Raw genomic sequence first — 22,928 nt, 5'->3', positions numbered from 1 at the left:
CCAAAGAGTCACAAAGAGTGAGACATAACTGAAAACAACAACAAATACTGTATAATATAAGTCCTTTTCCTTTTTTCAAAAAATCTCTCTGGGATAGACCTAGGAGTGGTATTTCTGGATCAAAGGGTACATACAATTTTATAGTCCTTTGCACCTAGTTCCAAACCAAATTCTGCAGAATGACTGAACCAGTTTACAATTCCACCAACGATTCATAAGTATATGCATTTTTCCTTCATCCCCCTCCACCATTTGTAATATCTGACAGGTGTGAGGTGATACCTCAAAGATGTTTTAATTTGCCTTTCTCTAATCAAAACTGATTTAGATCATTTTTTCATATGATTATAGATAGCTTTGATTTCTTCTTGTGAAAAATTCCTGTTTATATCCTTTGACCAATTATCAATTGGGTAATGGCTTTATTTTTATAAGTCTGATTCAGTTCTATACCCAGTATATATTTGAGAAATAAGACTTTATGAGAGAAACTTGCTATAGAATTTTTTTATATATTACTTCATTGTCTGTGGTGGTGTTAAGTCATTTTTCAGTCATTTCCAACTCTCTGTGACCCCATTTGGATTTTTCTTGGTAGAGATACTGGAATGGTTTGCTGTTTTCTTCTCCAGCTCATATTACAGATAAGGAATTGAGGTAGACAGGGTTAAGTGACTTGCCCAGGGTATTGTTAGCAAAAATGTAGTTTCCCTGATTATCTCTTTTAATTAGGTCTATTTTTACTTTTGCTTTGTCTGAGATCATAATTGACACACCTTCCTTTTTTTAGTTCAGCTGAAGCACATTAGACTCAGCTCCAGTCCTTTAACGGTGTGTCTTTCTGTTTCAAGTGTGTCTCTTGTAAGCAACATATTGTTAGATTCTGGTTTCTAATCCATCCTATTATCTGTTTCCATTTTATAGATAAGCTCATCCCATTCATTTTCAGTTATAATTACTGTGAATTTCCCTCCACCCCATTTTCTTTGTCTCTTCTCTCGCTCTCTCTTACCATCTGGATCTGAGTACCAGGGAAGTTGTCCTTAATAATTCCTTTAAATATGATGTCTAGATCTTTCTCTAATCATGGCTTTCGGGTAGCACAATAATTCTTAAATTATCTCTCCTTGATCTATTTTCCAGGTCAGTTGTTTTTCCAATGAGATAGTTCATATTTTTTTTTCATTATTTTGACTTTGTTCTATTGTTTCTTGACATCTTGTGGAGTCATTAGCTTCCACTTGCCTAATTCTAATTTAAAGGAATTATTTTCTTCAGTGAGCTTTTGTACCTTTTTCCATTTGGCCAATTCTGTTTTTTAAGGAATTTTTTATTTCAGTGAATTTTTGTGCCTCTTTTACCATTAGGTCACCTCTGTTTATTAATCTGTTATTTTCTTCAGTACTTTTTGTACCTCTTTTACCAAGTTGTTAATTCTGTTTTCATAATTTTCTTACACCACTCTCATTTCTTCTCCCAGTTTTTCCTCTACCACTGTTATCTTTTTAACTCTTCTAGAAATTCTTTTGGGGCTTGGGTCCAATTAGCATTTTTCTTTGAGACTCTGTAGCTGTTCTCAACATTGTTGTTGTTTTCTGAGTTTATGTCTTGGTCTTCCCTGACACCTTAGTAGCTTTTTATGATCAAGATTTTTTATTGTTGTTGCTTGTCCCTTTTTCCAGTCTAATTCTTCACTTTGACCTTTATGTTAAGGTCAGGCCCTTGCTTTAGATTTTTCATGCTGCTATTTCCAGAGCTAGTTCTGGATATTCTGCAAGATTTTTTGTGCTTCCAAGGTGCTATGATGGGGGAAGAAGTGTGGTCCCTGCTCTCTTCTCTGTGTTCTGGTCTTTACCCAGAAAGAGCCTCTGGTCCTCAGCAGCCAGAAGCACTAGCAATCTCTTTGTCTTGGAACTGTGACCAGGGCCCTTGATCCCCTGTGATCAACCTTCAGCATTCCTCTCCGCCCTGCAACTGCAACCCAGAATTGCATATGAGCAACAGAGTTCCAATCAGTGCCAGCCAAACGCAGTGAAAGCAAAGTAGTCCCCTGTAATCTCTTTCTGAGAAGCTGTCCAACTGCCTTACTGTCTCTGGGCTACGAGCTCCTCAAGCTACTTCTGCTTACATACACTCTGGACAGGCTTCCACCCCAGTGTCACAAACTTCTCTTGTCAACCTCTTAAGTTTTCTTAGGCCAGAAAAATGACTCACTCTGAATCATTTTTTTTTTTGGTGGCTCTGTTGCTCCAAATTTTTATTTGAAGTATTATTTCAAAGTTGTTTAGAGGGGAATGTTGAGAGAGTTCAGTTGGGATGCCTCTAATCCTTCATCTTGGCTCCAAAAATGTGAATGATTAAGAGAGCATCCATCTCACGTATAATTGCTCTGAGGAACAACTGAGATCAATATGTAAAGAACCTTGCAAACCATAAAGTTCTAGATATACAGCAGTTATCATCATAACTTCTATTTATATTTAACATTTATTGCTTACTTAATCTAATCTGTTCCTTTGGAATTATCTATACCATTCCATCACCATATTCCAGTGTTGAGCAATGTTTCACATTCAGTCAATTAGCATTTCTTAAGTACCTACTAGGGGCCACGTACTATTCTAAGCTCTGGGGTATACACAGAAAGCAAAAAAAAAAAAAAACAAAACAAAAATAAAAATGAAAATAGTCCCCAGTCTCAAAGAGTTCACGATCTAACATGTCCAGTGAATCTTTGATACAGAATTCACTTCCTTGCATCGAGATCTTCATAGGTTCTAAGCTCCAGATGCTGAGGATATTATGGAGCCAAGCCAGAAAGGATCACCTGCCTCACTATCTTCTTATCCTTCTAAACTTTTCCCCTTAGAGCACGGGCCTTCAAAATCCACACCGATGCCTCAGTCTTCTAAAATGTCCCTCATTGTAGTTACCTTCAATGTACCTCAGCCACACACAAGAGTGGTCACACCCTGGATCTCCCCATTACCCACAAGAGTTCTACTTCCATAATCAAAAAACAATGATATTAAGCTTTATGCCTCACCCCTCTTATTCTCTGCCCTCATCATGACCTCCAGTCCCTTCATACCTCATCACTTTCTCAGGCTATTACCCCTGCTCACTCTTCACTTCTCTCCTATGCCAATCTTGAACATATTAACCTGTTCAACTCCACACTTTCATCAACTCCAGAAAGTTACTGCCTCATCCTACTGCCACTCATTCCATGCCAAACCCCAGCCCTGGATCAATCCACCACAGCCACTTTTCCCTCCTACTCTGGCACTACTGAATGGAACTTGAGGAAATCACACAACCTTATCAAGAGGATTCACTATAAATTCATGTTATCCAGCTTCAACTTGGCCCTTACTAAGCAAAAGTGATACTTTCATTTCTCCCTAATTTATTCCCTAAATTACTCCCCTCAGAAGCTATTCCAAACCTCCTCCTTTATCCTTACACCTCCCATACCTCTCACCTCTCTTCACCACCCTCTTAGATAAGGACCACCTCTTACTTTACTGAGACATTCAGGCCTTTCACTGGGAACTTCTTCTTTTCCCCTTTTCTTCATCTAAAAAAAATATTCTACATCATCTCCACTTCCTCCTCCTTTGCCCCAGTCTCTAATAATGAGGTAGCCCTTCTCCTTGACAAGTAGAACTCTGCCCCTGGGTCCATTCCCTGTGATCTTCTCTACTATGTTGTCTCCTAAATTTTATATATACATATATACACATACACATATATGTATGTGTACATATATGTATATGTATTATGTATTCTATTATATCATATTATATTATCCCCTCTAATATTCAATTCTTCCCATCTACTGGTTACTTCCTTACTGCCTTCAAACATGCCCAAGACTCCCTCACACTTAAAAAATTTTTAATGGACCCTGGCATCCCTTTAAGCCATCATCCTATATTTCCACGCTTTCTCAGCCAAGCTCCTATCAAAAATTTAAACTATCTCTGCCTTATATCTTCTCACTTACTTCTCAACATGCTGCAGACTAGTTTTCTGATTTTATCACTAAAAAGTGCTCTTTCCAAAATTATCAATGATTTCTTAATTGTCAAATTTGTAGTCCATTCTCAGTCCTCATCCTTCTTGAGCCTCTCTCCCTCTAGACATGACTCTCCCTCTGGACACTCGTTCTTCTCTGGGATTTCAGGATACTACTCTTTTCCATTGTTCTTCCTACTCATCTGACCACTTTCTCCATCTCATTTTCTGGCTCATCATTCATATCATATCTCTAAATGTGGCTGGTACCCAAGTCTCTCTCTGTCTGAAGTCCTCTTTGTTTTCTCTACATCCTCACTTGGTGATTTCATCAACTTCCATAGATTTAACTAATTTAACTATCATCTCAATGAAGATGACTTACAGATGCACACATCTAGTCCCAGTATCCCTGGAACTTCAGTCCCTTTAAGGAAGACACTCCCAGGGAGAAAATTCTTTGAGGTCCCAAAAAGGAACATGGATTGGTAGAGTCTTCTCACTGGGAGTTCCTTATAGCAATGAACTCACAAGTCTGGTACAGTTAATAATTTATCTCATATGTATCAGAGAAATAGTTCCATAAGAGCTCCCAGTACAGTAGATCAGGAACTTCCCCTGATCACACCTATTGCAAACATTATTTATATATTACATACAAATATTAAATGTAAGTTATATCAAGCCAAAGTCTGCCTCTTTGTCTCCCAAACAACTCCTGAGTAGTTTTATATCAGCAATTGCCAAAACTAAGGTTCTATGGGTCAAAGTTTCACTGAATACAATAAAACTTTATTTAAAAACATTCTTTGCGCCCAGGCAGTACAAAAACAGATGACCAGTTGTAATCTCTGAGTTAGACCCAGTACCTCCTAGTGAGCTGGCTTAGAGACCATCACACAAATCAAAAGCCTTGAGACAAAGAAGTCAGACCCATGTTCACTATCCTAAGTGGTCCTAGGCAAAGCTACGACTAAAATGTAAGTCTCCACTTTGCTTATTTCCCTTCTTCTAAATATCTAAGCATAGAGATTCTGCAAGATCCTGAGTTGCACTACAACTGTCTAATGGATATTCTCTCCTGGGAATGAAGGAGCCTCTCCAGGGATCTCAACAGTCACCCCAAAGGACAACACACCATCCAAGAGGACAGACCACTGGTTCTCTATCAGGTAGGTAGGGCTCAAAGGGTCACAGATCTAGAGCTGAAAAAGACTTCCCATCTACTCCAACCCTGTTATTTTATAGATGAGGGATTTGAACGGAGGCCTTTTATCACTGTACCACGCAGGCTGCCCTTTAGACAAAGAACTTACACCAAAGCAAAGTTGCTAACCTTCACCAACATCCCGAACACACTAGGAAGATGGATAGAACTACTGCCTCTTTTCCTGCAGCACAAAGTGTCCAAAAAGTCATAGAGCAATTTTATCCTACTAAACCTTAAAATTAAAGGAAGTTTAGACTGGAACTATAGGGAGAGGAGATGAATAGCAGTTCTGAATTAATTTTGAGTTGCATCTGCCATAAGAGCCCTGCTCCTAAGAATGCCCTGGCACTGTGTCCTAAGAATACCCCAAACTTGGAAGCTGAACAAGCTACAATAGATGAGATTTCTCCAGGATTCTCCAATTTCTACCTCCAGTTCTGAGGCTAATCCAGAGCTATAGAAAGGTCTGGAAATCCAGGCAGGAATTTTATGATATCACAGAATGCAAAAGAGCATTTCAGCCCCATTCTGCTTCAGTACCATCACGACTTCAGAATCAGGATTAGGTGGCTGGGTGGAATGTATTCTCTGACAAATATTCACTCATAGGCTCGGCAGAAATAAAAGTCAATGGGAATATACATGTACATTTGTGAAAAGTATTTCTTAAACACGTCAGGCTTAGGTTGTGACCACCAATTCTAAAATATACTCTATTGATAACTGATACATATACAACATCTTATTTATTTTTCTATCACCCCTAGCACATAATGGGCATTAAATATTTATTGAATGAATGCTTCACATGTGCATGAGCAAATACATACACACATACACACACACACACATACACACACACACACATACAAAGGCAGTCTCCACACTCCATATAAGAAAATGTAAGCTTCCCCCTTCAATTTTGCAAAAATAAAATAAAATAAATAAATAAGCAAGCCTTTGAAATTAGCTGCTAAAATTTATTATATACTTTAAAAGGAAAGCAAGTTCTATATAATAGAGATTCAGTCGTAAGTACTTTTTCTTTTCTACAATGCATATGGAAATATGTATTTTATTTGATACTTGTTAGGTCCATGATTTTTAAAAAAGCTTCCTTAAATTTCAGGAAGAATAAGTAAGATTATAATGTACCTTAAAATATAATTGGATATATGTTAGCAAACAGCTTTTTAAGGATACTCTGGATCAAAGGTTTTTAACTTGGAGTTCATGAACTTTTTTTTAATGTTTTGACAATTATTTCAATATAAGTGGTTTCCTTAATTATACTATGTATTTTATTTAAAAACATTATTCTAGGAAGGGGTCCACAGACCTCACCAAATTGTCAAAAGTGTCCATGCAACAAAAAAGTTGAGAATTCCTGCCCTAGGTTATTTTAAAGCTAACAGTGATCAAATTTTTAATTTAATTTTTAAATGTTGTGTTTAGTATAAACAAACATTAAAAAATGCACGCAGGTAAAACGTGATCTTTGAAAAAAGAACAGTGTGATTCTTAGCTTCCTCAGAATGCTAGAGAACTGCTTTCATTATCTAGAAACTCTTCTTGACCCTGATGGGGTAGGCTCTGTAATACAGTAATGAGTTTTTCATCTTGATTCTGATATGAAATTCAGTTATTTGAGGTACAATAATTAAAAATCAACAAATCTACCAAGATAAATTATTTCAGCAACCTAAGCCTACACTAAAAGATCATCTTTACACAACAGCTTTATCCAGCCTTTTTTTTCTCTTCGTGTGAATATAAGCAGTAAGAATAACTCAAAACTGTGATAGAAAAAGGGTTCTTAATCTGGGGCCCATAAACATAGATGTGGAAAAACATTACATCTTTATCAATTGGTTTTCTTTGTAATACTATGTAGTTTATTTTATGCACTTAGAAATACTATTCTCATGAGTCCATCATCTTTACCAGACTGCTGAAGACTACCATGGCCCTAAAAATAGGTTAAGAGCATCTGTGAGCTAATTTCTTAGATTATGGGTTTGGTATTGTTTGTTTTTCCTACCACTCCCATTTTTCTTAAAGTGGAATATAACATAGCTGGTACAATCAAACTAATGATAAGGAGATGCTTGCATTTAGACAGCATCACCTTTATGCTACCCGTTAACTGACCTCCTCTCACCCCAAAGAAAAGATCATCTTTACACAACAGCTTTATCCAGCCTTTTTTTCTCTTCGTGTGAATATAAATTTTATATGTAATGGGAGAAAAGACAGCAACAACGTTCTCTAATTAAGCAGAGGAGACAGTGTATTCCCGTAGCACAAGGTCTAACTAGGTTCCAAAGGAAAACATATGTCTCTCTTGATAATACCACCAGAGAATTCAAGGACCATATTAAGTATTTATGCTAGAAAAATGAGGAACACGGTCAACAAAACAAAAAAAAAAAGGGAATGAAAGAAAACTATAGGACACAACTTCTCATTAAACTCTAAATGACACAGTCCCAAATTTAAAATAATAATAATAATAGCAGCTTTCAGGGTAGTCTTCTTGAGAAAAGGAGAAAATTACATTTTATACATTATTGATACATGCAGCATGTTCACATTTTTGCATGAGGAGAAGTGATTCCTTACATAGAATCTTCCTCCACTCTCCCAGGGCACTTTCCTTCCTTTAAGTCCCCAAAGGAGTTTGTGATTCTCCTATGGATGTGCCATTATACCTTCCATTCTAGTTGTCTATGAACTATTCTTATCCCATCTAACAGACAGAAATCTCCACGACAGCAAGTTCAGTGTATTTTTCATTTTTTAATTTTCTACAGTACATAGCTTAATTAGACACAGAATGGTATAGTGCCTTTGAGAGCTGGCTTTGGAATCAGGAAAATTTGAGTGTGCATCCTACCCTCTTATAAGTATTGGTTGTATGACATAGGTAAATCACTTAATTTCTTAGGGTAGCCCTCAAAAACAACAAATGACAGAGGAATTGCCCATCTGCATTAATAGAGAGGTTTCACAATGTGGGACTTCTAATGCTGATAAAATCATGTCTCTGAAAGGAAAAAAAAAACATAACTTGAGACAGTAATTTGTATGTAGTAAATACCTAACAAATTCTTACTGGTAAATAAGTCAGTGAATCAACAAATGAAGGAATTAACATCATAAATATACAACACAGCAAAACCTATATACAAGTACCAATTATAAGAATTGCCAATTCCAGGTTATTTTGTGATTTGACTTAATAATCACTTGACAAATGGTAAAACACCTTCACAAAAGTCCTACTCTTAAGTCTCATGGAAATGACTGTGGGTTCTCAAAAGGTTTAGGCCAACAATACGGAGAATGAATGAATATGCAAAGCACTGGACACTAAGACTAGGAAGACAAAAATGAAACAATTGCTGCCCTCAAGGGGGTTATATTCTACAGAGCAGATGCAATATCTAGATGCAATAGATTGCAAACTGAGGAACAAAACAACATTAGTGTCTGGAAAAATCAGGGAAGGCTTCACAGGAAAAAGGTGAGTACTGAAGGAGGGTGAGAGCTGTGAAAGGTAAGAACAGTTAAGAGTGCATTCCAGGCATTACAGAAAGCTTGAGCAAATACAGAGAGGCAGAAGATGAAATCTTGAGTTAGGAGAAAAGCCTGTTCAGCTGGCTGGAATGTGGAGTACATGAAGAGAAATAATGAGAAAACAGGATAAAAAAAAGTAGATTGGAGCCACGCTATAGAAGGCCTTAAATGTCACTTTGAAGAATTTATATTTTATCCTAGAAAAAAACAGAGAGCCTGAGATGGCTTTTGAGCAGTGAAATTACATACTCAGGCCTGTACCTTAGTTAAGAATACTTTGACAGCTACATGAAATATGGCTTGGGAAAGGTGAGACAGTGAAGGCTATGCCAATAATACAGGTAAAAGGAGATGAGAACCTGAAAGAGAGGGAAGGATATGTGATTTAAGAGAACGAGATGGACACTCAGAATTGTGGAGGCAGAATTGTCCTGTCAGGGACTAGCACCTGATTGAGGGGGAGAGGTAAAAATATAAGGAGAGTGAGAATGAAAGATGTCTACAAAGTTATAAACCCAGGTGACTGCAAAGATGGCAGGATCCTCAGTAGAAATGGGGAAGTTTAGAGAAGAAATTTGTTGTTGTTCAGTCATTTCAGTCCTGTCAACTCTTCATGACCCCAGTTGGGGTTTTCTTGGCAGAGAAAGTGGAATGGTTTTGCCACTTCCTTCTCTTGCTCATTTTACAGATGAGAAAAACAGGGTTAAGTGACTTGTCCAGGGTCACATAGTAAATGTCAAGACCCAAATTTGAACCCAGAAAGATGAGTCTGACTCCAAGTCCGGCGCTCTTCCACTCTGCCACCTAGCTGCCCCTTAGAGAAGGCATAACAGGAAGATACAAGTTCTGCTTTAGACATATTCTTTCAGATGCCGAAAGGACATCTGGGGGAGGTATACAATAGGCACCTAGAAATGTGGGGCTGGGATTCAGGAATACAGACTAATACTGCTTATCCAGATTTAGGAGTTATCTGTCTATGGAAGCTGATGAGAACAACAAAAAAGGGAATACAGGGAGAGAAGCATAGAGAGTACAGGACAAGGCCTTGGGGAACCATCCCGGGGAGGTGGCAGACTGGTGATGATCTAAGCAAAGATGAAATCAGTGTCAACGAAAATGAAGAAGAGTAGATAAGACACGAACAGGGCTGGTCAACAGTTTCAAAGGTTGGAGAACAAAAGATGAGGAAGACTGAAAAAAGGACATTGGATCTCATGGCTAAAAGAGCATTACTAACCTTTTAGGGGGCAGTTTCAATGGAACAGTTGAGGTGGAGGCCAGATCACAAGGTGCTGAAAAGTGAGTGGGTAGCAACTGGAAGTAATAAGAATAGATGAGGCAAGGAAAGGCAAGAGAGATACAGGACGGTAGTTTAAGGAAAAGGTTACTAACCTGATGGTCTTTGAAGTTAGAAGGGGAAAATATATATATATTTTTATCTTCGCTAACCCTCTAACAAATTTAGTATTTTCTTCAACTACTTTTACACACTATTTTGAGAAGGGGTCCATAGGCTTCACCAGACTGCCAAAGGAGTATCACACACACAATCACAATCCTAGTTTAAAAGGAAGGCAGGGTCAAGTGAAGTTTTTTTTATGTCTGGAAGAGACATGAGTATGCTGTGAAGGCAAATTAGGAAAAAGTTAGTATGATGGTGGGTGACAGACAGAGGAAGAAATAGAATGTCAGCAAAATACAAACAAAAAGACACACACTAAAACATACAGAGACAAACAGTAAGAGAGTCAGACAGCAACACATTTAGAATCATGAAACAAGCTCCCAGAGAAAAGTGGAAGCAGTGGAAATAATGGTGACAGGGAGAGAAATTTGCAAGGAAAACGTTCACCTCCACCACTTCAGAGACCAAAGTAAAATAGAGAAGACAGGTGAAGATGGGTGAAGACGGAAAGGGATTATGAGTTCTGAGGTAAGGGAGATGAAGGAACTCACAATGGATGGGCTTGAATTTCTCAGGAAAGTAGAAACCACGATCATCTGGTGAGAGAAAGAAGAGTGGGGTGGTAATGAAAGCTGGAAGAGAGAGGAAGTTTGTAACAACCATTACAGGGAGTATCACAGAACATGAGAGCTGCCCAGGGAAGAACACAAGATTTGTTGTGTATCCAAATGAAATTAGAAAATATGAATTTGTGGTGTACCTAAACAACACAGTTCCATGACTTCCTCCAACAGAAGTCAGAAATTTGGAAGAACTGGAAGTAGCAGAAGGCTTGGGTGACCAAAGGTTGAGTATTGTCAGTGTGTGAATAATAAGAATAAAAGGGGACAGGAAATTACAAATAATCTTGCTTCATAAAACAGCAAAAAGCAATGGAGGGAAGTTAAGGCTATAGAAAACAGATTAAGAACAAAATCATGTCATTCAAAAAACATTTATAGATAAAGTCAGAAAGACAACAAACAGATGCAAAAGGAACAAATCTGTCAACATTTTTCTAGCAATCTAATTCGCACTGTGATATTGAAAATCTGCACAATTGGAACCCAAGCCTATGAGAGTGAAAGCTGGTTTTTCTCACATGTAACATGCAAGATTTGGGCTAGCTTCCAAGAACAGTAGTGATGTTCCTTTGTATTCAGATCGGTCCACATCTAGAGCACTGTGTTCAGTGCTGGGTACCACATTTTAGAAACAAAGATAAGCTGGAACACATTCAGAGACCAGATCAGAATGACAAAGACCAGACCGGTAAAAGGGCCATGAGATCATGCCAGGTACTGAATGATCAGATGAAAAAAACAGGCATTTTTAACCTAGAGAAGAGATTATTGGAGGGAGGAAGAACAGGATATAGTTTTCTTCAAGAGCTGCCACAAAGAGAGATTACACTTGTTCTGCTGGACTTCAAAGGGCAGAATGAGGAATAATCTATAGAAGTAGCAGAGGCACAGATTTAGGCTTCATGATAGGAAAAAAATTAACAAAAGGGAAAAACTAACAATTAGAATGTGTTGGGCTGAGTGACAGCAGTCTTGGAAAGTTGTGTATTCCATACCCTTCACCAGGAGTATTCAAGCAAATGTTGCATGACCACTTGATAGTTAGAAATGGATCTTTGGTCAGGTATGGGATGTACTAGAGGGCTTCCTCTAAGGTACCTTCTATACCAAATTCCATTAAACCTTTACTTCGCCCTCAAAATAGGAGTTTTTCAGCAAGTAGAAAATAAAAGAATTAATGTAGAATAAACTGGATGGATTCAAAGAAAATCACACTATGTCAGCATTTTCCCATTACAGAACTCAAAACAAAATTATTAAGAGGGTCTATAAAATCCTATGTGTCTCAGTGCCCTGGGAATATAGGCTTCTTTTCCACCCTTCACAATGAGTCCATAATATAAACTGTGGTGCTGCCCTGGGAAATCTCCAAGAACAGAATCCCAAATGGTCAGATTCAGGACCCAAAACTATCAGAACAGGTCCTAATCCAGGCATAGAATAACTTAGTTCAAAAAGCTTCCATGTGAGTGGGCCAATTCCAATTCATCCTAACTTCTCCTACTCCACAAGGAACCTAATTTAGTCTAATTTTACTGTACTCCCCCTAGGATGGATCTAAACCTTCAGACCAGGTTATGGATAGCAGGTTAATAACTCCTGGATTGAACAGTGCCCAGAATCATTCTTCCAGATCTTTCAATCTGGAGTGCCTGGTAAGGTGTTTTCAACAGCTAAATCTCAAATAAGTCTTTCCAGTCATATCTCCTATTCTCATCTCCCAAGGTATTCCTAAGGAATCCAGAACTACCCAGGTGAGGTTTAGAGCCTGAGATCAGCAAAGCCCAATTTCAGTAACTATAACCCCCATTACATGCTTTTTTCTTATTGTGTGCAATTTGTGGTCCATATTAAAAAAATGCCCTTCAGATGTTAAAAATAAGAACCAGATCTATTCTGACACTCATAAATACTGCATTTACTAAATTATTCACAACACAGACATACATTACTCAATAATTTCATGCAAACTGTCAACTTAAATTTTAAAATTATACCATGCAACACTTGGGTGGAGAGCTCTCCAGATTCAGGAGGGGAAGAGAGAAAGGAGTTTTGTTTTTTAAACTTTGCTTACAGAAAATAAAAAGGTCATGAACCAAGCAATTATAAATTATTTTTTAAATTATTCTCTGAATAAAGGGATTAAAAGTTTATTCAATTCATCTTGACTTTTTAAAAAATATGCTGAGTTCCTCTTTATGAAAATTTGTAACAAAGCATTTCCATAAGTTTGTCAGGGCCAATTTTTCATTTTCCTCATAAATGCGTAATGGGCTAAATCCTATACTAACACTTCTTCATAAGCATTATAATAATTCTTCCTTAATGGATATATCTTTGTTAAGATGTAAGAGATTACATGACTGTATATGTATAACCTATATCAAATTGCTTACCATCTCAGGGAAGAAGGTGGGGAGGGAGAGAACTGGGAATTCAAAATTTTTAAAAAACTAAATGTTAAAATTTTTCACATGTGATTTAAAAATATCAAAAATTTTAAAAATAAATCAAACTCCCTTTCAATTGTAAAAACAAAACAAAAATGTGTAGGGGATCATAAAAATGCCATGATTTGCCAAAATGCTCCCAAATTATGCCAGTTTCAAAAAGTAAAGAGACAGCATAGGCACTGGAATCTAATTTACACCACATAAATATCCATGGAAAGTTATACAGTGTTTCAAACTACATATCAGAAATTTAAATTGAGAGATATGGTCTAGGGGAGGAGAGGAATGTGAAGAGACAAAGTTCTATTTCTGAAGTGTAACCTCACTGAACGGCTTTGGGCAAGATCTTTGTTTATCATGTAAGGGAAAGATTCATATTTAATTCATTTGTTGAGCATCTATTGAGTGCCTACTGGCAAAGTATATTAAACTGTGGGGAATACCAAAAATAATAAGGTAGCCCCTTCCTTCATTGGAATTCATACTTCAATAGCAAAAATAAGATGCAAACACACAAATAATGCTAACATAAGGCAAAAGAATGACCAGAGAGGTATGGACTAGAGCACTATAGAAGTCCCAAAAGGGAAATAATAAACTGCTTAAGTACAAAGTCTATGCTAGTTATATACAATGAGAAAAGGTAATTGGTTTGAGATACTCGAAATGTGAATCAAGAAGTTAATTTATTTTTTCCCTTCTAGAGCACTATTTCCTATTCCAAATCATACTATGGACAGGCACAATATCTAAATTCTCTCTACCAGCTATAAGACTGGCTGGGCCCAGGAACTAGGGATCCATTAATAAATGCTTGTTAACCTGAATTAAATTTAACAAGGAAGCAGTAAGTAGACGGCTAGATAGAAGCATGCAAAGCAGGATACAGAGAAGAATAAGATCAATCAATCAGCAAATATTTACTAAGTGATTACTATGAAGCCAGGCCCTGTGCTAAGCACTAAAGATACAAAAATAAATATGAATCACCTTTGGCCTCAAGTAGCTTTCATTCTATCAGGAGAGACATATACACAATTAAGTTTATACGAAGGAAATACTATATAAAGGGGGACAGTAGGTATTAGCAAAGTTTTGGGGTTTGGGGTTTTTTTGGAAGGGAAGGGTGTTAATCAATCAAGGAGCATTTCTTAAATGCTCACTATATGCCAGGCACTAGGGATACTAATCCAAACAATGAAACAATCCCTACTCTAAAGGATCTCAGAAAAACTACTCGTGTAGGAAGTGACACAAGCTGGTTTCTGAAGGTAGTTAGGACACAGGAGAAAAGGGAGGACATTCCAGACAAGGGAGAAAAACAGCCTGTGCAAAAACATGGAGATGAGATAAAATGTTGTGTGTGAGGAATCAGTTTTAAGTCAAAACATTTTCTAAATAAGGCCTTTTGGTTATTTAAAAAAAACGTTTTCAGATCAGTAAAACAGTAAGTGGTAGAGTCAATAGAGTACTAGATTTGAAATCAGAAAGACCTGGGTTTCAAACCAGTCACAGACACTAAGGGGTTGTGTGACCCTGGACAAGTGACCTAACCTCTCAGCCTCAGTTTCCTCATCTGTAAAATGGAGATAATAGCACCTACCTTGCAAGACTGTTGTAATATTAAATGAGCTTTGTAAACCCTAAAGCACTATATAAATGCTAGATATTATCATTATAATTTTTTAAAATACATCCAAGAACTAGAGTATGGGAAATGACCCTCTCAAAGACAAGACCACATACATAAGATTATGTGTACAACGTCCTCTACCTTTATCTTATACTATAATAGTCTCACTGTCCTACATACAGAATGATCATCACTTGAAAGTGAGGGCAGTGATAATGAAACTGCCTATGAATTACTTTTTAAAGTAAAAATGTTCTACCCTAGTTAAATGTTATACACTGGCAATATGTCTAGATAAAGTAATTTGCCTTATCTATGAATGCTGTGCCATGTTTAACACCTCATGCCCACATTTTAACATAGGTATAAATCTACAATAATAAAGAATGTGATCCATGATTGATCAGGTCAGAAGCCATTTAGGTGACCTTCCCCTCAGTTCCAACATCGTCAGCAGGGCCAGGTATAGAAGGTCCCTTCTGCAATGCTCTACACTGATGATTCACTACTTCCAGCTGTAATTATAACATATAAGTGCTGATAAAATATTTGGAAAATAATTGATTTTTTTTGTCAAAATTTGAAATACAGCAGAGAATGGAGAACATTAAGACTACATTTTGAAGTATTCCAAAAAATACAGAGGAAGTTCACACATTAAAAAGTATTTCTACATTGGCATGTCTGTACTGTCTAATCATGCAAACTTCAAAAAAAATGAAGAATTATGCATGAAATCTCCAATCTAAAATAAGACAATGCCAGCTGTAACATTGACTTGAATATAGTTTTACATAAACTATGCCAAGACAAAAAAAAAATTAGTAGATGAAAGTTAGAACAAGAATGAATAAGAATTTAGTACAAAACTGTCTAATGTAAGGTACATTCTGACCTAAAATGTCCACGGTCAGACTTTTTTCAAGCCATTGTTCCACACACATATGAACCAAACTTTCAGTAGCTCCCTTCTGTAAGGTTACAATACCTTAGGCAAGTCACTTGCACCCTTAGTCTCATCATTTGTAAAGGTTAGATTATGATGGCCACTCCCTTCCAGCTCTAAGGCTACAATGCTACGCTGTCTAAAATCCTATGTATATGTCCCACACTAACTAAAAACTGTGTACTATTTTCTCATTAGTTCCTGTGTATTAGTTTTACTTCCCCAATTATCTTACAAGCTCCATGACTGCACAGTGAATGATTAAAAACTATTCATTCACTCAAAGAAGTTATTACTGTTAAGTATCTATTAATGTGCCATACAGTATTGCTAAGGTAAGGGTTGCTTCTTTTGCAGTATGGTATTGTGGGAAGAGTGCCACATGAATGAAGGGAGCAGGGCTTGAATCTCCCAGATACGACACTTACCAACTTTGTGTATTTGAGCAAACAAGGTCAGCTCTCTGAGCTTCTCCTCTGTGAAATGCAGACAATAATAACTGTACTCATTATAACAAGAGTTTTGGGCAGAAAGCATTTTAATAAACTTTAAGGTGCTACAGAAATGTGAGCTATTATGATTACTCATATTATCATTAGTCCTCACAGTACAGAACACACAGTATGTACTCAATGCTTGCTGATCAACTGTATTGGCTGGGGCACCTGAGAGATGCTAGAACAAAAGTCAAGGGCAGATCAACATTAGATGAAGTGGAGCTACATACTACTTTCAATGCAAAAGGAACCTATCACTCAATATAATCAGCCTCTGACAATGAAATACTCCGGGAAATCAAAAGGGTCTTATTTTTTTACATGGGTATAATATCTAATCACTGTTTCAGGTTGCTTACACAAATGATTCTTCTATTTACTTACATATTACACTTCAATCAAATTTTTACGATTCTGGCTTCAAGTTGCACAATAGAAACCATGGGCAATGATCATCCAGTGCTCCAGTGATATGGCAGATGGGCAAGAGCAGCCAACTAGGGCAAGGAAAACCGGCTTTCCCCAGCTAATGCAATGTTTGGATCCATTAATAAAAGTATAAGTGTCTGGGACAAGGAAGATAATAGTCCCACTGTTCAATCACATCTGAAGGACTGATTTCAATTCAGTGCACCACACTGTAAGAAGAACACTGAAAACCTGAAGTAAAAGCAGAGTGAAAGGACCTAGAAACCAAGTCACATAAGGAATGACTGAAGGAATTCAAGATTGTTAAGACATAGTGGGACATCATAGTTGTCTTCAGATAGTAGAAGGTTTATCACACAGAGGCAGAAGTGGACTTTCTGTGTAGTTAAATCTGATTACAGGGCTCGAGATTTAAAACTGGAAGTCACTAGTCCATCTCCCTTATTTTACAGATTAGAAAACTGAGGCCTAGAAAGGTTCAGTGATTTGTCCAGTTATACAAGAAATAAACAGAGAACTGGGCTTGAACCCAGATCCTAGGAGTCCTTGGAGCCAGAAGCTCTGGATCTTGGATATGACATTCCTGGGAGTTTTCATCTTGGAGTTTCTTTCAGGGCATGACCAGTGAATTCTTTCTGTTTTCACTTTGCCCTCTGATTCTAGTAAGTCTGGGCAGTTGCTGGGTTTTTTTTTTTTTCCACGACTTCATGAAATATGATATCTAGCCTCTTGTTTTATTCAGGTAATTTGATGATTCTTAAATTAGCTCTTAATCTGCTTTAATTGTTTTTGATAGAAGACAACCTTATATTGCCTTTTATTTGGTTGAATCTTTTGACTTTGTTTTGATATTTCTTATTGTCTTGTATAATCATTAACTCTGACTATTATAATTTTCAAGGAGTGTGTTACTTGGAGGTTTTGTACCTTTTGTGCTAAGTAAGCTGTTAATTCTTTTTTCCAAGTCCTACCTTTTATTCTTTTCTAAGTCCTATTTCTCATTTCTTTTCCAGGACTCAGTATGGTGCTGTTTTTATATCTTTATTGGAGCTGTTGGGGGTGGGGGAGCCAGTGGGGAGTTGAAGCTGGGCTATACTGCTTCCTCCTACTTATCCATCATGGCTGGTCTCCAAGGTCCTAGGATCCCAAATCCAATACTCCTTTCAGGACATTATGTTGCCTCCAAAAGACAGAATTAGTACCAAGAGATAGATCTGAACTTAGTAGAAAGTACTATTAGATAAATTCAAAAGTAGAACTAATTGTCTCATAAGGCAATGACTCCATAGTCATTAAGAATGCTTACAAAGTTTCTATTAGTCAAGAATGTTGTAAAAATGAGGAGGCTAGGTGGCGCAATGAATAGAGCACCAGCCCTAGAGTGAGGAGGACCTGAGTTCAAATCCAACCTCAGACACTTAATACACACACACAAAAACTAGCCATGTGACCTTGGGCAAGTCACTTAACCCCAACTGCCCTCCAAAAAGCAAAAAAAAAAAAAAAGAATGTAAAAATGACTAAGTATAAAAGTTGGAAGAATTGTTCTTCTAAAGTGCTTTTCAACTTCAAAAGTCTAAGATTCTGACTAATTTAGCATCTTAAAAATATACCACAGTGCCAGAAAAGTACCTGAGTAACAGCAATGAAAGTGGAGACCCTAGTTGTAGTGACCAATTTAGTTATCTAAAGTGAGTTGTTTTTTCTACATGTATTTCTGTTTCCTCATAAGCACAAGAATAATAATATACTGCAATACTTTGAGGTCTGAGGAAACATTCATTAAGAAGAAACTAACCTGTACAAAATCTTTTCTTCTGCATTATTTTTGGAACTGTTTACTACTTGAATATGTCAAAGTTATGGGACAAAATCAAAAGGCAATAGGCCACAAAAGTCTATAGAGTAGGACATTTTACTTTAGCATTATGGCCAGAAATAAGACTAATACTTATTCTATAGGAAAAGCATTCATCAATACCAGTTGTATAAGAATAACACAGGATCAGGATGAATGTTTTTAATAAAAGCAACAGAGACTCAAATATAAATTGGTTTTAAATTAAGAAATTGGTTTTAAATCCAAATTAATGTTGTTTTTTTGCTTTTTGGAGGGCAATTGGGGTTAAGTGACTTGCCCAAGGTCACACGGCTAATTTTTTTGTGTATGTGTGTTAAGTGTCTGAGGCTGGATCCAAACTCAAGTCCTTCTGAATCCGGGGCGGAGGCTCTACATACTGCACCACCTAGCCACCCCTAAATCCAAATAAATGTTATTATTTCTCTCTCTTTTTTGGGGGGGGGAGGGGGGAAGACAAGGCAATTGGGGTTAAGTGACTTGCCCAAGGTCACACAGCTAGTGTGTCAAGTGACTGAGGTTGGATTTGAACTCAGGTCCTACTGACTCCAGCACTGGTGCTCTATTCAATGCGCCACCTCGATGACCCTAAATGTTATTATTTCTTAAGACAATAACTGGTTCTCATCTGTGCCTTAGGCTTATCTTTTCATAGAAGGAGTAAGGACACAGAATTGAGGTTGGGAAGAGAGGAGGAAGGTGGGAACCTTAGATGACAATTTAAGGGCATTTAAAGAGATATACATACATGCAACATACAAAGATGCATTTTTAAAATAAGTTACAGTCATTAACAGCAAAGGCTGAACATATTCTAACACATAGAATTCTTGATGTAACAGATGGAAAGAACTAAACTCTAAGGAGTTGGGTAAAATGGGTCAAAAATACAAGAGATCATGACATAGAAAAAAAAGAGAAATTACGGCTATTTCAGAATTTGAAGAACAGAAATATTTTTTCTGTCACACTAAATTCATGTATAGTATAGCCAAAAAGAAGTAAAAAACAACAACGGGTAAATCCCCCAATCAAAAATAAAAAGGTTAATCTAAACAGAGTGCCTGAAATAACTTTTTCATTTGATTCATTTAAAAGTTAGATCTAGAAGAGAAAACTCAGAAAATTGTGTAGCAGAACCCCCTTCATTTTACAGATGAAGAAATTAAGATCCAAAGAGATGAATAAGGTGCTTGGCCCAAGGTGGTTACTTATCAACCCAGTAACTTGGAGAATTAGAATCAATCTCCTGATTCTCAGTCCAAGGATTTTGGTACTACATTGTCCCTCTGTCCATTTCTTAAATCTGGAAAATTGAGGATTACTGAATGACAGAAAGGAAGTGAATCTGTAAAGGAGCAAATGCATTGCCTTATAACTTCATTCAGGAGGCAGAATGTGATGACATTTTCAATAGATAACCAGCATCCTTCACTCAAGTCTTCCTATAATGCCTCACCACAAAGCAGAAGTTTACCAAGGCTATCCCAGAAGAATATAAGACCTCAGGTTCTACTAAGCTGGAAAAGCTTTGAATATTGTCCTTACGATACTGTCTGCATTACTGTTTTCTGAGTTCTGGGTCAGCTAAGAGCAGAGAGATTCATTTTCAGAAGGCTGGTTAACAGATACTGATCATTTTTTTCTTCAATAGCAACTCATGCTATCTACTAAGGTGCGAAGGGGATAACAACTGGCATTAGTGAAGAGATTACCTATAAAGTAAAAAAATCATGAAGGATTGGGAATTTTATTCATAACACATTTTGTCTCTTCTGTAAAAAGAGGAGACCAAAGTAGATTATTTAAAATGTTCCTAGTAAACATAATGCTATGGTTGTATCTACAATCATGGCTAGCATTTACCTAACAATTTCAGGTTTGCAAAGCATTTTACATGTACACTCCTTCTTTGACCCTCACAACAACCATATGAGGTAAGTACTATTTTTTATCTCCATTTTTACAGAGGAGTAAACTGAAGCTCAATAAGGTTAAGTAACTTGTCAGCATCACACAGCTACTAAGTATGTAAGTCAGGATTTCAGATCCTCCTGATTCCAAGACCAGCATTATAACTAATAACCCACACCTAGTTTGCCTAATAACGTGTTTTTTTCTTAATCCAACAGTGACAACACTAGGTAAACATAAGACACTGAGAAACAAAAGAAAAATCTAGGAAAACAAAGCAAAGGACAATCAGAGCTCATTTTACCTGAGACACAGGAATCTATCAGTTTCTAACTATTTGCAGAAAAATCTCCTTGGCTTTCATTAGTATCTAGGAAATGGCAGCATGCTTTAACTGCACTGATAAACTTGAAAGCTAATTAAGTGCCAGTGTGTGCTGCACTATTCTGTACACATGTGGAGTACTATGCTCAGCTGGGGTGACACACTTTCTGAGGGACACTGACAAATTGAACCAGGGGCAGAAGAAAATGAGCAAGATGATGAAGGACCTGGAAAAATTATGTCACAGAAGAAGAGCTGCAGGAGCTGGGGGCGGGTGCAGCTCTGAAAAGACTTTACAGAGGGAAAGGTTCATCCTGTTCCTCCTAGGGCATGGAAGGGCCACACCCTTAGTTATAACGTGGCATTTATTATAACAAGAAATGTTGTTCCTGGGTTCTATGTATTGTGGCTATTGTGGGAATTCTTTAGATAGCAGAGGACCACATCGTTGGAGTTTATGCTGGCAATTAATAGATGACAAAGCACTTCTGTCAATTACAGAGCTAGGTCCTTCATTTGTACGTTTAAAGATGACCATTTTGGAATTAAACCTGTTGAACAATTCTTAAACAGATCATCCCTGTATTTTCCACTTTATTTTTAATAGTAAAAATGTTAGGCTGTTCTAGACGGTGTGAGGTCTATGATCCACCTGTTTGCTTGCTTTGTCTGTATTTTCTCATCAGGGATCAAATCCAGCAAACTGGATCCCCAAGAGAGGAAAAACAAATCATTCAGTCGCTGCCTCAGGTGGATTATGAACATGGCAGTGCTGAATACATCCAGCAGTCTGTCTGGATGTACCTGTTGTGATCTGCATTCAGGCACACAAGTTCGCGCATGTTGGTTCATGCACTCCTGGAAGAGCAAGTAAAAACATGTATGTTTCTGAAGGCGCTACCAATGTGTTTCTAAGCATGCTGTGCACAGAACAGTGATCAGATGCATTCTTAGCCGCCGGCCCTTTAGCCAGACTTCACAGAGATCTGCAGGCAAGTTAATGTGAACGTGCAAAATGGGGTTATAAGCAACATCTTCACAGGTAAACTTAGAAGGGGGAAGTTAGGAACAAGAGAGACGGGGCGGGAGAGGAAATGGGCCTAGACGGCCCCCCCTTCCAACTTTTCCGACGCTTCTCCCCAGCCCCGGGATGCCACACCTGGCGCAGGTGGGCCCCCTTCTCCTCCCCCACCCCCCGCCTCCCCGGCACGGGCGCGCTCACCAGAACAGCAGGTTGGCGCAGACAAAGCCCACCAGGCTGCGGAGTGGCCTCCGCCAGCTCAAAGCGTCCCCGACGCAGCAGCTCAGCAGCAGCACCGGCTCCCCGAGCAGCCAGGTCACCGCGGCGGCGACGCGACCGCCGGCCGCCGCCTGCTCTTCCCACGGCCGCCCGGGCCCCGCCGCGGTCTCCTCCAGGGGCGGGGGGGCCCCGGCCGCAGCCCCCCGCTCGGTGTCCGCCGCCGGGGGCGCAGCCTCCTCCTCCTCCTCCTCCTCCTCGCCGGCCGCAGCAGCAGCCGGTGCAGCCACGGCGGCTGCCCGCGCACAGCATCCCCCCTCCTGCTCCTCCTCCCGGGGTCCCAGACTCGCCATCTTCGGTTCCCACTAGTGCTTTCTGGGGCCCGGTGGGGATGGTGGAGCTCTGCGGTCTGTAGGGAGGTCGGTGATGGTGGTAGTCGTGGGACTGCTGGTGATGTTGCTGCTGCTGCTGCCGCTGTTGCTGCCTGCCTCCGCCTCGGCTCCGAGGCTCCCCGGGGCCGAGAGGGGAGGAGTGTGGGTGGATGCAGCGCGCAGGGCGGCCGGGGGCCGAGGGGGCGGGCGCGAGACTGGCCCGAGGCTGCGGCGGGGGCTGCGGGCGGCGGCTGCGCTCGGAACTGCTGATTGGGGGGGACTTGTGACGTCACAGAGCCCGGGCTGGCCCCTGGCGCTCCGGGAGCCGGGCCGGGCGGTAGCGGTCTGCCCCAAACTGAGCCATCTGATGGGCTGGGAAGACTGTGCTAGCCCGGGAGGAAGTGGGTGTGGCCAGGTTAGCCT

At 38.8% G+C, this 22,928-nt stretch overlaps 1 protein-coding gene across 2 annotated transcripts in view; it reads right to left on the bottom strand.

The window, feature by feature from the left end:
- The window catches only part of RETREG1 (reticulophagy regulator 1), a 171,413-nt gene extending 148,762 nt beyond the window's left edge, over positions 1 to 22,651 (bottom strand). The window contains exon 1 of one of the 2 annotated variants that reach the window (XM_069101407.1): positions 22,120 to 22,651. In XM_069101407.1, coding sequence (XP_068957508.1) covers positions 22,120 to 22,487 — 368 coding nt within the window. In that variant the 5' untranslated portion in view covers positions 22,488 to 22,651. The remainder of the gene's footprint in view (positions 1 to 22,119) is intronic. The other variant, XM_069101408.1, reaches the window with a different exon arrangement.
- Positions 22,652 to 22,928: the final 277 nt, after the last annotated feature.

The sequence above is a fragment of the Petaurus breviceps genome, unplaced genomic scaffold (assembly GCF_028583685.1).
Source record: "Petaurus breviceps papuanus isolate PSGF00001 unplaced genomic scaffold, PetGlider_PUasm1.0 47, whole genome shotgun sequence".
NCBI lineage: Eukaryota > Metazoa > Chordata > Mammalia > Diprotodontia > Petauridae > Petaurus > Petaurus breviceps.
Note: the sequence above shows the minus strand (reverse complement) of the source record. Positions and strands in the feature narration are given on the sequence as shown.